Here is a 15,010-nt window from a genome sequence, read left to right on the forward strand (position 1 = left end):
GCAGGAGCCTGCTTCTCCCTCTCCTTGCTGCTTCCCCTGCTTGTACTCTCTCTCTCTCTCTGTCAAATAAATAAATAAAATCTTTAAAAAAAAAAAAAGAAATTAAAACAAGCATTTCCTCATCCCTTTAGCTAAAAACTTGTCCAGGTATCAAAAGCCAACAGTCAGGGCCATAGGTCTTGGCATTTCCCAATCCTGACAGAGGTTTCTTAGTTGTTGGCTAAGAAGCCAGTAGAGGCTTCATAGACCCTCTTTCAAGCCATGTTGGTAAGAAAAATGTGCAGTGTCTCCATGTTAAAACGATCCAGGCGGGTGCCTGGGTGGCTCAGTCGTTAAGTATCTGCCTTCGGCTCAGATCATGATCCCAGGGTCCTGGGATCGAGCCCCATGTCAACCCCCTCTCCCGCTCCCCCTGCTTGTGTTTCCTCTCTTGCTGTCTCTCTCTCTCTGTCAAATAAATAAATAAAATCTTTTTTAAAAATTAAAAAATAAAACAATCCAGGCATATAATATTTTATTCCAGTGGGTTGCTAACTAATAAGCACAGAAGAGGGATTCTTTAGTGAAGTCGGAATCTCACTGATGCCAGCTGAACCGAGAAATACACATATCTATTGTAATATTGTTTCTATTTTTTTCAGAGCCCTGGGCTTTGGTCAGGCCAATTCATCTTAGCCAATTAATGACTTAAAGTTTTAATGTTAAAGTGTAAAACAATAGGTCATGGGATTAAGTAAAGATGCTTTTAAGCACTGTATGGTCTCCTACTCTACCTCAAGGATACTCATCTTTGTTTCTCCAGTATCTGGCATAAGTAGGAACTCAGTGAATGTATGCTGAATGCAACTGAACTGGCCGCAGTTAAAATGTGTCTTCGTGAAGTATGGTTCCCCACTCCCAGTGTCCTCACTGGGCCTCTGGCTCATACCAAAACAGGGGCTCTTGTAGTAGTATGTTGAACATGTCAGCAAGCAGGCCTTTGTGTGGCCCCCCTCTCTGGGAGCACAAACAGCTACCTAAGAATGCCCTTTTCACAATAGTCAGATAGAAACCTAACAGAAAACATAACACTGAAGAGAACAGGAAAGAAAGAAAACTGCAAATATAACTCATTTAATTAAGTTATGCCTCTCTCTTAGCTTTTGCAATAGGATCTGTATTCTACTCTGTTGTTATGTTCTGTTGCTTTAGCATATTCAAAGCTTATGAATCCATTTTTCTAAATGATATTCAAAGAAATATACTGTCTTAATTTTCAGGGTTCTTTTAACAGTGTATTTTCTATTTTGTATACACGATATAGAAAGTCCCCCTGAAATTATTTTTTATTTACATATTTTAGGAACTGGAAATATGAGGGTCTTGCAAAGAAAAGGACACAGTTATGGGATAGATGGTGGGGAGGATTGGAGAGAAATTTAAAAAATCTTCACTTGTTTGTAATGAAATTTTGAAGAATGATAATAAATTAAGGTGTTGTAATGTAGTGGTATAATATATTGGGGAAAGTATCAAAGTAAGAATTTTGCAGAATTTGTTTCTACCCATTTTTACTAATAAATAGCTGAGTGATATTAGGAAGATCCTTTAAACATCATTTTCTTGTCTGTGATATGAGTATACAAGCACATGTGTTAAGTGTGTATCACAAATGCATGCACACGCATTCACACTTTTATATAAAACCTCTTTGTTATAGGAGGAGGTTAGGAAGACACTAAATCTTGTCACCACAGAGATTAAATAAAGAGCCTCTACTGTCGGATAATATAAGTTTGAAAATTACAGAAGAGCACTTTAGGCCTTCCCCTGCCCCTAAAGAGGAGAAACTTCACCCAAAGATGTCTGAGACCTGGTTCCAATTCAAGTGGATTAAATTCTTATTCAGGAAGGAAGGTGCAACTACAGCAGAGCAGTCTAGAAGTATTGGCTGATTCCCTGTTAGAAAATCCTTAAGCAGTGGGGCGCCTGGGTAGCTCAGTTGGTTAAGCGACTGCCTTCGGCTCAGGTCATGATCCTGGAGTCCCGGGATCGAGTCCCGCATCGGGCTCCCTGCTCGGCAGGGAGTCTGCTTCTCCTTCTGACCCTCCTCCCTCTCATGCTCTCTGTCTCTCATTCTCTCTGTCTCAAATAAATAAATAAAATCTTTAAAAAAAAAGAAAAAGAAAAAGAAAATTCTTAAGCAGTAATTCTGATCTTGCCTGGAGATTATAAGGGAGAATATTCATATGATCAGCTCTGGGACAGGAATGTGCTTTAGAAGCACATTTTAGAAGTGTTTTACTCCTACGAGAGCCCTCCAGAGATTTCTGAGACCTCAGAGTCTGACTGGCAGATGGTGCCTTGTTATAACTGAGTCGGAATTTTAAGTGTCATTTCTGTGGTAAGTCAAATATTTCAGTACAGATAGTCATATTTTAATTAAACCTGATTCGGGGCAGATTTTTCTCAGAACATCCTTCTACCTGTTTATGCTTGTCTTACCTTTTTGGGGAGTCAATAGTTTTTACCTCATCAAGACCATGAGTTTAAGTTTACTGTACTGAGTATGCTTCTAGGCTTTCTGAAGTAGCAGCCCAAGTACTCACTCCAAGATACAGCAAGTCCAGGCGCTCCTCGTATGTGAGCCCTTCCTGATCGAGTGTAGCATAGGGTGAGAACTCTGCTCACATCAGCTGCTGAGACTTGTCATGAGCCTAAGCTCAGGGCCATTGTGACCAGGTGAACCCAAGAACCCAAGTACTAGGACACTGCTGTCCAGCACTGTGCCCAGCTTCTGCCTTGGCTCACTGCCCTGCTGGGAAGGCCCTCTGCTCGGGATCTCCGCCTGCATATTTGGGTCCTTCACAACTTACCCAGTTCTCTCTAGGCCCTTCTTATGGGGGATTTTTTTCCTCTGTCCCTGCTACATATAGCTCCTGCTTAGATGCTCCCCAACCTTACAACACCCAGTATTATATCTCCTAGAAACTCCTATTCCTGTGCCCCACACCTCAGGACATACTTCCTGGTGCTGTTAAAACCAGCCTTGATCAACCCAGGTTAATCACTTGCACATGAACACTGTGACTTGAACTGTTAGCCATCCCTAAGGGAGCCAGCCCACAGCCCTGTTATCTCCCTGGCCATTATGGGTTTCTTCCTGTTGCAAGCACCTACTGCTGGGATCCCAGTGTGTGCCAATACCAGTTAGGAAGGGTTCCAACTCCAGTCATGCCAGCATGCTCAGAAGTTCTCCAAGGATATAAACGGAGGTTATTATGGAAAAAGGTATCTAACTATTCTCTGCCTCCACTGAGAATAAACGCAGAGGAAACAGTGAGTAATGTGCACAAAAGTGCTTTAGTACTAGAACATAAAATTTTTTATTGATAGGTAAAGTGAAATACAGATCGTTGTATTAAGTAGTACCCTCAGTTAAAATACAGCTATTTGGGGGGGCCTGGGTGACTCAGTTGGTCAAGCATCTGCCTTCAGCTTAGGTCATGATCTCAGGGTCCTGGGATTAAGCCCCTGTGTAGAGCTCCTTGCTCAGTGGGGAGTCTGCTTCTCCCCCTCTCTACCCTCCCTCTGCCTCTCCCCCCTACTCATGCATGTTCTCTTTCTCTCTCCCCCCCAAATAAATAAATAAAAGCTTAAAAAAAAATAAAATACAGCTATTTGCCCGCTGCAACAAAATGTGAAAAATTACAGAGTTACTGCAGCAAAAGCATTAACACCAACAATCTAAAATGCAGGCTCTAGGGCACCTGGGTGGCTCAGTTGGTTAAGCGACTGCCTTCGGCTCAGGTCATGATCCTGGAGTCCCGGGATCGAGTCCCGCATCGGGCTCCCTGCTCGGCAGGGAGTCTGCTTCTCCCTCTGACCCTCCTCCCTCTCATGCTCTCTGTCTCTCATTCTCTCTGTCTCAAATAAATAAATAAAATCTTTAAAAAATAAATAAATAAATAATAAATAAATAAATAAATAAATAAATAAATAAATAAATAAATAAATAAAATGCAGGCTCTAAAGCTAAACATTATTCTTTCAAAGATGTATCTCGTTGGGAAAATATAAAGCTGAGGGGTGGGTAGCCCAGGTCTTGATGGAGAGAGAGAGAGTGCACCCAATGGTAGGTCTCTAAGGCTCTGGAGACAGATGTCCCTCATTGGCTCTCACCCAAACTGAATCCATTACACGTGCTGAGTCTGTCCGGAGTGCATTTCCTCCCAGGGACATGAACTGGCCAGTCATCCAGATGTGCCATATATATACTGCCACCTGTTTTGAAGAAACATCTGGTATTTTTATTACCTTGCTATTGCCAGGGGAATTTTCCATTCTCCTCGAGGGCCCTCCATTCTTTTGAGTGATATTGTTTGTGTTGCTGCATACAGGTTCAAATGTTCTGTCCAGCTTTCCTCCTTTTTGTGCAGTGTTGACTCATTTTCCCCAGATACTTGTTCATATGCTGCTTGCTGTAGTCTCTTGATCTCTCTTGCCAAATGACAGTAGAGCATTTTTGAAGTGTTGGAAGCCTTTGGCTGGGGTTTTATCCAGCTGTCCTTGTTTGGTATGTTGGCAAAAGAGTCCCACTCTCCATTTGTGTAAAATTTGCCCGTTATTTCTATTCCGGCCTCTCAAGTGGAACCAGGTTAGCAAATGATGGAAAATTAAATCCAGATGATTTGTGATAAGGAGTATGTTTTTTGAAAAAGACCATGGTCATAGAGAATGCTCAGAATGAGATTATGCAAATGTTTCTTTTATCACACTTTCAAGTGGCACTCTTGATTCTGATGCAAGGGAAGGCAATTCTGGTTAGCTTTTTATTTGTTTAATTTTTCTCTTTTAAATGAGCAAAGCTCACTAAAGCATAAAAGAAATTAGGTCTTCAAAAGAACCTGCCTTGTAATCACCTATGTGCTTCATAACCCAACAGAGATGATGAATAAATTTGCTTTGGTCTCACAGTTTATAATTTACCCGTGCACTATTGTAACAGAAATGGTTGTCACACTCTTTCATTTCAGGAAACATGTGATCTGAGTAAGATAAAACCTGAAGCCAGAAGATACTTGGAAAAGTCCATTAAAATGGGAAAAAGGAATGGGCTCCATCTTCCAGAACAAGTACAAAATGTGAGTTTGTGTTTCTTTTTCTTACTGGGAAAAAAAAGAATAAATAAAATACAACAAAAAACAGGTTGGGAAACAATACATTTGTAATATGGAAAATAATGCATAATACAAATCCATTTACAATGTATTTGGTAGTCAGTGGTTTTAAATTCTACAACTCCTCTTAATCTCATGGTGACTGACAGACAACTGATAATTGTTTTTTTTTTTTTAATCCTTTGCAAATTATATTTGTTTCATGTGTGCTGGGCTTATTTTCCCTGCTCTGTTTTACATTTTCTTATGGCTGGTTCCAGGTCTTAATAGTTGATTTGCACTCTCCACACTCCCTTGGTCACTGGTAATAAAATTTTTATGATGGAGAGTTTTAATATAAGCACTTTGGAATGGAATACCCTATGATTAAAACAGTTGGCCCTTGAACAACCTGGGGGTTGAGGTGGCAACCCCCCTGCACATTCAAAAATCCATATAACTTCGACTCCTCAAGCACTTAACTACCAACAGCCTGCTATTGACCAGAAGCTTTACCCATAACATAGTCGATTAGGATGTGTTTTGTATGTTACATGTTTTAGATACTGTCTTCTTAAAGTAAGCCAGAAAAAAGAAAATGTTGAGAAAATCGTAAGGAAGAAAAAACACATTTATAGTACTGAACTTTATTTATTGAAAAAAAATCTGTATATAAGTTGCCCTGGATGGTTCAAATCCCTGTTGCTCAAGGACCAACTGCATATGCCCTTTAAAAGCAGACAGATTAGCTACTGAAAAGTGCTTCTCAAACTTTTTCTTTTGTCTAATGCTAATCCGGTCTTCCAGTTTCAGAAGTAAATCCAGCTACAGAATTAAATCATTCTTCTTAGACAGGACATATAACCCATGATCTGTTTCCAGGTCATTCTTCTAAACAGTAGAACAGGAAACAAGTGTGAAAGACATCCAAACCAAGTGATGTCAGCATACTACTATGTAGATATAACTGAAGGTACCACTGAGATACAGGTACCTTTCTGTCACGTAAATGCCCTTCGAACACCTTGTATCCTCTTAACCTAGTTAGAGGAGAAATGTGTGACTGATCTCACTTACCTTACCTTTTGGTCTTCCAGGTCAGTCATCATTTCTGTTTGAGGCATTGTATTAGTTGCAATGTATTTACAACTGACAAAACTGTTGACACAGTTTAAACAATAGAAGAGATTTATTTGCTTGTATTAACTAGAAGATCCACCATCCAGAAGGACATAGAGAAGCTTCCCTCAAACCTCCCCTCGTGTCTTAATGGCCCAGATTGGATCATATGCCTAATCCTGAATCCCCCTTCAATCAGGAGAATGCCAGGCCTGGCTTACCTGAACCAGTCAATACTCTAGTGGGGATGGGACTACCTAACTGCTATAGAGTTACCCTGGAACTTCAGATAGGGTCAGATCCCACCCAAACTATAGGGCTAGTGTAGAATGGGGGAAAGGTGGAAGAGAGCTTGGGGTGACAACCGGAGTGTCCAAAAACAGTGCTGCACAGTATGTGTTCAGTCAGCAGACTCCACTTTAGTGCACATCAGAATTACCAGGTCATTCTTCTACACAGTAGAACAGGAAACAAGTGTGAAAGACATCCAAACCAAGTGATGGTTTACAGCAAAGCTGTGAAAGCTTTGAGTACAGGGTCCCACCTCTGAGAGTGTGTTTTAGTTGGCTTGGTGTGGGTCTCAAGAATATTCATTTCTAACAAATTCCCAGGTGATGCTGACACTTTTGGTCAGGGCCATGCTTTGAGAACCATTATGGTTGATGTAAATTTCATTATCTAGCATTTTTAGAAGATGGGACAGGTTAATAAAAATGTTTCGTGTTTTTTCTTGTGGTTTCCTTTTTTGCTTCCTTTGATTTCACACCTAATAGTTTTTATACAAATGTTAAGGCCCATATCACCTTAGTTTACAAAGGTCTATAAAACTAAGACATGAGCTTTTTTCCAAAGCAACCATAGAATTAATTGTCTCAGTTTACTTCAGCACCAAATACTGATTTCTACATTAAAACTTTGAATTGGAAAAGATTGAAAGATGTTAATTATTAACAGGCTACTAGAATCATTTATTCACCCAGCAACTATTTATTGTGTGTATATATTATGTGCCTGAGTCTGCTTTGACTCAACCTCCTAAATTTATTTAGTTTCTTACGAGTTTATGACTAATTTCTTTTTTTTTTAAGATTTTATTCATTTTTTTTTAAAGATTTTATTTATTTATTTGATAGAGAGAGAGACAGCGAGAGAGGGAACACAAGCAGCGAGAGTGGGAGAGGGAGAAGCAGGCCTCCCGCTGAGCAGGGAGCCTGATGCGGGGCTCGATCCCAGGACTCTGGGATCATGACCTGAGCCGAAGGCTTAACCAATTGAGCCACCTAGGCGCCCAATTTATGACTAATTTCTAACACATCACTGGGATTGCCTTTTTGTACATGTTGCATATAGATCCTCACAGACACAGCATAGAAGATGGCAGGAAACTATTTTATGAAACACATCATTAAAAAACATACTTCCTGAGGGTTGGGCATAGAAGCCAATCTTCATGTAAAAGTGAAACTTATTTGATGGCATTAAAAATGAAAGTTTTTTTTTATTGTTAATGTTCTATATTTGTATCTTCTGTTCAGGAAATCAAAGCAATGAAGAAAAGAATGAGTGAGCTATGTATTGACTTCAACAAAAACCTCAATGAGGATGATACCTTCCTTGTATTTTCCAAGGCTGAACTTGGTAAAATTCTGGGTTTTTTCTGGTTAAATAATATAATTTAGGAAAATAATGTTACCTCACAGTTTGCCAAATCAAGGTTGAAAGAATTCTTTAAAAAATGATCCAATACCTTCTACAGAACCTATCACCCCTTCTACAGAAAAGATAACCGAACCATGCCTAGATTTTATGCTAATAAAAGTATGTATACTATTTCTAGAGATGCTCCAGAGGAAATTTCATAATATTTCTTGGTAACTTATGCTGGTGTTTAACAGCCTTCAGTGCCTTGAAATTTTTTACCTTATAATATCCCCTACAGTATAACTTAAACTAGTCTCTTCTTAATTTGTTCTGGATCTTTCTTGGCTTAGTTTTGCCTGTTCTCCATCAAAACACCATCTGCACAAGTACACTGAAGCCTGTTCATAATTTGAATTACCATCTCCTAAGCCACCTGTCCTCTAATCACCATCCCCATTCCAGTAGCTTCAAAATGATATTATAAGGGTTGTCATTATTTTACTTGAATTTCAATTACTCCACAGAATTCCTAGAGCTTCTTAAAGGCACCATGCCAATGCTAAATAAACTAATAATGAGTGGAAAAATTGATGTATGAGAAAATGATTTCTTGCAGGTGCTCTTCCTGATGATTTCATTGACAGTTTAGAAAAGACAGATGATGACAAGTATAAAATTACCTTAAAATATCCACACTACTTTCCTGTCATGAAGAAATGTTGTATCCCTGAAACTAGAAGGAAGATGGAAATGGCATTTAATACAAGGTGCAAAGAGGTACTCTGAATGTTTGTCTTTCTTTCGTTTTTGTGGAAGATTTTAAGAAAAGGGTTTGCTTTGTTCACCAGTGTTGAAGTTAGCTCAGAGACCAACATGCCTATTTGAGTATTATGCCTCCTAATTCCTGAAGGCTTTTAGCTTTTCCCTTGCTCACTGGTAGCCCTGGTGTGGCCACAGCCTAAGCTGTTCTAATTAAAATAGAATGGGTTAGGGCGCCTGGGTGGCTCAGTTGGTTAAGCGACTGCCTTCGGCTCAGGTCATGATCCTGGATTCCCCGGATCGAGTCCCACATCGGGCTCCCTGCTCAGCAGGGGGTCTGCTTCTCCCTCTGCCCTCTTCCCTCTCATGCTCTCTGTCTCTCATTCTCTCTCTCTCAAATAAATAAATAAAATCTTTAAAAAAAAAAAAAATAGAATGGGTTAAATAAACTAAAAGTTGTATTCTTTCACCAAGTCAACAGTCCAGGGCTGGTGGAGCACCTCTCTGTCCTTAACAAGTGACTTCCAAGGCCATTCCAGCTGTCACCATTTCCCGGCCTATTTGGAAGAGGGAAAATAACGGACAGAGACACCCTGGAAATGACATACATCCACTCCATTCACCTCCTATTGACTCAGATTCCATCATCTAGTCGTACCTAGCTGCAGGGGAACCTGGGAAATGTAGTCTTCAGTTGACAGCCATTTGCTCAGCTGAGGGGATTCTATTACCAAAGGGTAAAAAGGAAGAATTAGAAATGCATTCTCAGAGTCAGCTAGACAGCTCCACCACAGTCTGCCTCTCCAGATGACTGTGAGTGCCTTTTTTCCCACACATAGAACCCATTTACCATATGTCAGACCATAACCAGTTACTGCCTTGAGCTCAAAGACCATGACGTCTGGAGCTCTCCCCGCTTGGAGCTTCCTCATGATCTAGCAGTCTAGAGTCCTGCATTGGGCTCCCTGCTCGGCAGGGAGCCTGCTTCTGCCTCTGACCCTCCCCCTTCTCATGTGCTCTCTCTCTCTCATTCTCTCTGTCTCAAATAAATAAAATCTTAAAAAAAAAAAAAAAAAAAAAAAAAGCTGTTTCTCTTCAGAAAGGATTAGTGGTTGGCAGAGGCTGGGGCCACTGGGGAATTACTGTTTAATGGTTACCAAGTTTCTGTTTGGGGTGTTGGAAAAGTTTTGGAAACAGATAGTGGTAGTGGTTACACAACAGTGTGAACTGAACGCAATTAGTGCCATTGAATTATACACTTAAAAATGGCTAAAATGAGAGTTCCGGCAGATGTGGGAAGGAGAGTGGACCCCAGAGAGCTCTGAGCAGCCCCACCCCCATGGCCCAGTAACCATCACACCCAGCAGGAGGTGCAGCTGCCACAGCTGGCTCAGTCCCCATCACTGTCACCACCAGCAGCAAGTGGAGGAAGGTGACCCAGCCCCCGCCCACCCTCTGCTCTTTGGACACCAGGCTCAGCATCTGGGGCAGTAGCCTCCGTGGCGCCCACTGGCAATGACAAAGTCATTACAACAAAGGTTCTGGAAACAGTAAAGTGGTTCCATCAACAGGAATGAGACCGAGGAAGATGTGTTTGTATACCAGACTGCCATAAAGAATAACCCCGGGAAATACCTGCGCAGAGTAAGAGAGAGCGAGGCTGGAGTTTGATGTTGGAGGAGGAAAGGGTACGGACCACCACGATTCCGCAGGGGACCTCCAGTTGAAGAAAGTAAGGAAAATTAAGATGAGACCCAACATCAGCAGCCACCTCAAGATCCTTGCCGGTGGAACTTCGGTGACCTACGCAGATGCCCATAAAACCCCAAACCATGAGATTTCACAGAGACAAAACCAGCCAGCCTACAGCTGAGAACTGGTTGGCTTGTAAGCCTGAAAGGGCAGGGCTAAGTAAATGTGGGCTTACCATCACTGACATCATCCGGTTCAGTCATCCAACAAGAAGAGGTAAATAAGAAATTCCAGCAATAAGAAATGAGCAAAAGATTGGAGCTGAAGACCTTAAGTGCTTGCCTTTTGCCCATTGAGCAGATAACCAGAATTTCTAATCTGCATTATCTATGCAGCATGGGGTTTCTATTATTTTTACCTAAAGATGTCCATTTTTGGTAATGATAAACGTGTTTGGGTTTTTTTTGTTTTGTTTTGTTTTTTTAAGCCTGATTGTTTTTTTTTTTCAATATGCCATTAAAGGTTTTTAAATTGTTTCATATCTGGTCGAGTTGAGATTTTTAAGAACCTCATTTTTAATTTGTAATAAAAGTTTACAACTTGATTTTTTTTCAAAAAATCAAATGGCAAACACCTGTTAAAAGGTCTAAATTAATTTTCTAAATGGTTAAAATGGCATTTCTTTTTCTTTTTTTTAAAGATTTTATTTATTTGAGAGCGAGAATGAGAGAGAGAGAGAGAGTACATGAGAGGGGGGAGGATCAGAGGCAGAAGCAGACTCCCTGCCGAGCAGGGAGCCTGATGCGGGACTCGATCCCGGGACTCCAGGATCATGACCTGAGCCGAAGGCAGTCGCTTAACCAACTGAGCCACCCAAGCGCCCTAAAATGGCATTTCTTATGTTATATATGTTTTACCACAATTTTAAAAGAAAGGTTTATTTCTCTTGCAACTAACAGTACAGAGGTGAGTGATCCAAAGCTTGGTATTACGACTTCTTAAGTCTTTGTTGTCATAGGCAGTTTGCAGCTCGCAGGACAGGCATCTGTAAAGAGACGACCCAGGAATTTTACTCATCGCCTCTTTGAGAGTCCCTTGTCCCGTTGTAGATCATGTGGCCACAACTAGTTTTGGTTTTTTTTAAGCAATAGGTTTAATTCTATGATTTCCACAAACTATACGTGAAGTTTCTAACCATCACAATTCAGTTGAGAACAGAACGTTAAGTTACAGGCTGTGGGGAGAGAAGGTAGCACCAGTGGTGGTACCTTCCAGTCCGGTTGGTCTAGGGGTGGGGGTGGAAGGAGAAGATCTTGTTTACTCGGATCGATACTAAATTGTATTGAAAACAAAATGGACTAAAAAGCAACTACTCCTCGATGTTGGGGTGGAAATGGGTGGAAAGAATGAGTCCTTCAAAGCAGGAGGGGAGGCAGGTGGGGGAAGGTTCTGTGGCTGTGACCCCAGGTGGTCACTCACGCTGCTCCAGACTGTCCTTGGTGTGTGATCTTCCTTAGAAACATGTCTGTGAATATGGTTTAATTATCGGGGGGCGGGGGGGGGGTATTTTTCTTTCACCTCAACATTTATTACTTTCTCCAAGAGATAGCTTTTCCTTTTATTGTTAAAAAAAAAATACGGGATGCCTGGGTGGCTCAGTTGGTTAAGCAACTGCCTTCAGCTCAGGTCAGGATCCCAGGGTCCTGGGATCGAGCCCCGCATCGGGCTCCCTGCTCCACGGGGAGCCTGCTTCTCCCTCTCCCACTCCCCCGGCTTGTGTTCCCTCTCTCGCTGTCTATCTCTCTCTCTGTCAATTAAATAAATAAATAAAATCTTTAAAAAAATAAAGCAATATCATTATTTGTGTCCTTAATACATACAAAACAAAGAAAAAGTTTGTAATGATTTGAAACGAATCTCTGAAACATTCATAAGTGTAGAGAGTTCTGTGGCATTAAGTATGTTCACATGGCTCTGCAGCCATCACCACCATTGTCTTCAGACTTTTTATCTTCCCCAGCCGAAACTCTGTACCCATTAAATGCTAACTCCCAACCCCCCTACCCCCCACCGCTGGCATCCACTGTTCTACTTTCTGGCTCTATGAATTTGACTCCTCGAGGAACCTCATGTAAGTTGGAATCATATAGTATTTATTCTTTTATGACTGGCTTATTTTACTTAGCATAATATCTTGTTTTAGCATTTGTCAAAATTTCTTTACCTTTTAAGACTGAATAATATTCCATTATATGTATATACCACATTTTCTTTATCCATTTATCCACTGATGGACATTTGGATGGCATCCACCCCTTGGCTATTATTCACATAATGGTGTAGTGAACACGGGTGTACAAATATCTCTTAGAGTTCCTGCTTCCGCTCTTTGGGACGCATACCAACAAGTGGAATTGCTGGATCATATGATAATTATGTGTTTAATTTTTTAAGGAATTGCAATACTGTTTTCCACAGCAGCTACACTTTTTACATTCAAATCAGCAGTATACAAAGTTTCCAAATTCTTCACATCCTCATTAACACTTTTTTCTATTGTTTCTATAATAGCCATACTAATGGATGTGAAGTTAAAGTGCAAACTTGTGTTTATATGTATTTATAACTCCCAAAAATAAATTTAAGTATCAATATTTGTTGCAGTCTTGTCAATGAAATTAAATGAGGAATCACTGTAGTCCTTAACAATACATTTTCTTTTGTTTTGTTTTTTGTTTTTTAGATTTTATTTATTTATTTGACAGAGAGAGACACAGTGAGAGAGGGAACACAAGCAGAGGGAGTGGGAGAGGGAGAAGCAGGCTCTCCGCTGAGCAGGGAGCCCGATGCGGGGCTCGATCCCAGGACCATGACTTGAGCCAAAGGCAGACGCTTAACAACTGAGCCACCCAGGCGCCCCTTAATAATACATTTTCACTCTAAGTTTATAATACCTACAATTTTATTAAGACCTCATAGCACTCTCCTGAGGCTTAAAAAGTCAAGGATTTCAGAAATAAAATTGGATCATGAATTTTTAAAAAGTCTTTAACACTGAAGTAGAGTCATTTATTAGGAGGTTGAGATGGTTTAAAAATAATTGACAGTTTTACCAACCTAAAAATACATGTAATAACTTCGTTTTAATGCTTTGGATCCAATTAATGATTAATCTTTGTTTTTGTTGTTGTTTATTACTAGGAAAACACCGTAATTCTGCAGCAGCTACTCCCACTACGGGCCAAAGTAGCCAAACTCCTCGGCTATAGCACACATGCTGACTTTGTCCTTGAAATGAACACTGCAAAGCGTACAAGCCATGTAACAGCCTTTCTAGGTGGGGTCTTTTTTTAATCAGTTGTATATTTCCATTTTTCTTCTTCTTTGACTGTTTCACTGTATTTGCCTAAATGCATATGCTCTTGTTATGTATTTGTCCTGCATCATTTGTCACAAATGTAAGATAAACATGTATTTGGCTCTCTATGGGACATAGCAGTTTGGGAGGCAACCCCAGAGTGTGAGGTGAAGGCAACAGCCTGAGAAGCCCTCCAAAGAGAAAGAAGGAAACTTATGGAAGATACAAAGTGATCTAATTCTGATTAGGCCTATAAGAGAGTAGGTGAGTACAGGCAGCCAAGAGGATAACTCAGATGGGAATATGCCAATTTTAAAATAAATTAGGGAGAATATGAAATAGGCAAAATTAACCACAGTATATAAATTGTGGTATCCATCTAAAAAGTGGAATTGCTGTATCCAAATAGACATTCTTTATAGGAAGGGATTAGTGGTAAACAAAACCCATGGCTGTTAAAGGCATTGAGCAGTTTTTAGTAATAGTGATCACAGGTTGCCTCTGATTTAATTTCTCTGGCTTTTTGAGGAGGCTGTTCTCATTGAAGAATAATGATGGACATGAGATGGTTTCACTATTGTTTTATTTCCTGAATTATAACATTCTGGAGTCAGAGTTCTCTGAGATAAACTTGGGCTTTGTTGATGGTGTGAGAAAGTTGTGGCTTGGTTTAGCTGGTGCTGAAAAAATGGGAGGGCAAAGAGCCACAAAATAAATTACCGGGAAGAGAACAGCAAGGCTGTCATAGTCGAGCCTGCTTTCCTTCCCTCCCTCCTTCCTTCCTCCTGGTTATCTGCATCAAGTACTACAAAGGAGGAAGCACCATGCTAAAACACTGGTATGTGTATGAATGTGCTTGCTCCCAAAAGCAATAAATCACGGACTTTTCCCACTTCCCGCACAGATGATTTAAGCCAGAAATTAAAACCATTGGGTGAGGCAGAGCGAGAGTTTATTTTGAATTTGAAGAAAAAGGAATGTGAAGAGAAAGGTTTTGAATATGATGGGAAAATCAATGCCTGGGACCTACATTACTACATGACTCAGACAGAAGAACTCAAGTACTCCATAGATCAAGAGATCCTCAAGGAATACTTCCCAATTGAAGTGGTCACTGAAGGCTTGCTGAACATCTACCAGGAGCTGTTGGGTCTTTCATTTGAGCAAGTGGCAGATGCTCATGTATGGAATAAAAGTGTGACACTTTACACTGTGAAGGATAAAGCCACAGGAGAAGTTTTGGGACAGTTCTACCTGGACCTCTATCCAAGGTACTGAGAATCACATTGTGGGAAGGGACCTT

General features: G+C 40.6%; 1 protein-coding gene across 3 annotated transcripts in view; it reads left to right on the top strand.

The window, feature by feature from the left end:
* NLN (neurolysin) overlaps positions 1-15,010 on the top strand; it is a 96,972-nt gene that overhangs the window by 50,747 nt on the left and 31,215 nt on the right. For all 3 annotated transcript variants that reach the window (XM_045895595.2, XM_045895598.2, XM_064596174.1), the window contains 5 exons: positions 5,016-5,123; positions 7,793-7,895; positions 8,515-8,675; positions 13,551-13,686; positions 14,612-14,978. In XM_045895595.2, coding sequence (XP_045751551.1) covers positions 5,016-5,123; positions 7,793-7,895; positions 8,515-8,675; positions 13,551-13,686; positions 14,612-14,978 — 875 coding nt within the window. The remainder of the gene's footprint in view (positions 1-5,015; positions 5,124-7,792; positions 7,896-8,514; positions 8,676-13,550; positions 13,687-14,611; positions 14,979-15,010) is intronic.

Source organism: Mirounga angustirostris, unplaced genomic scaffold (assembly GCF_029215605.1).
Source record: "Mirounga angustirostris isolate CCGP_5_RB_7025 unplaced genomic scaffold, mMirAng1.0.hap1 SCAF_7, whole genome shotgun sequence".
NCBI classification, from domain to species: Eukaryota; Metazoa; Chordata; class Mammalia; order Carnivora; family Phocidae; genus Mirounga; species Mirounga angustirostris.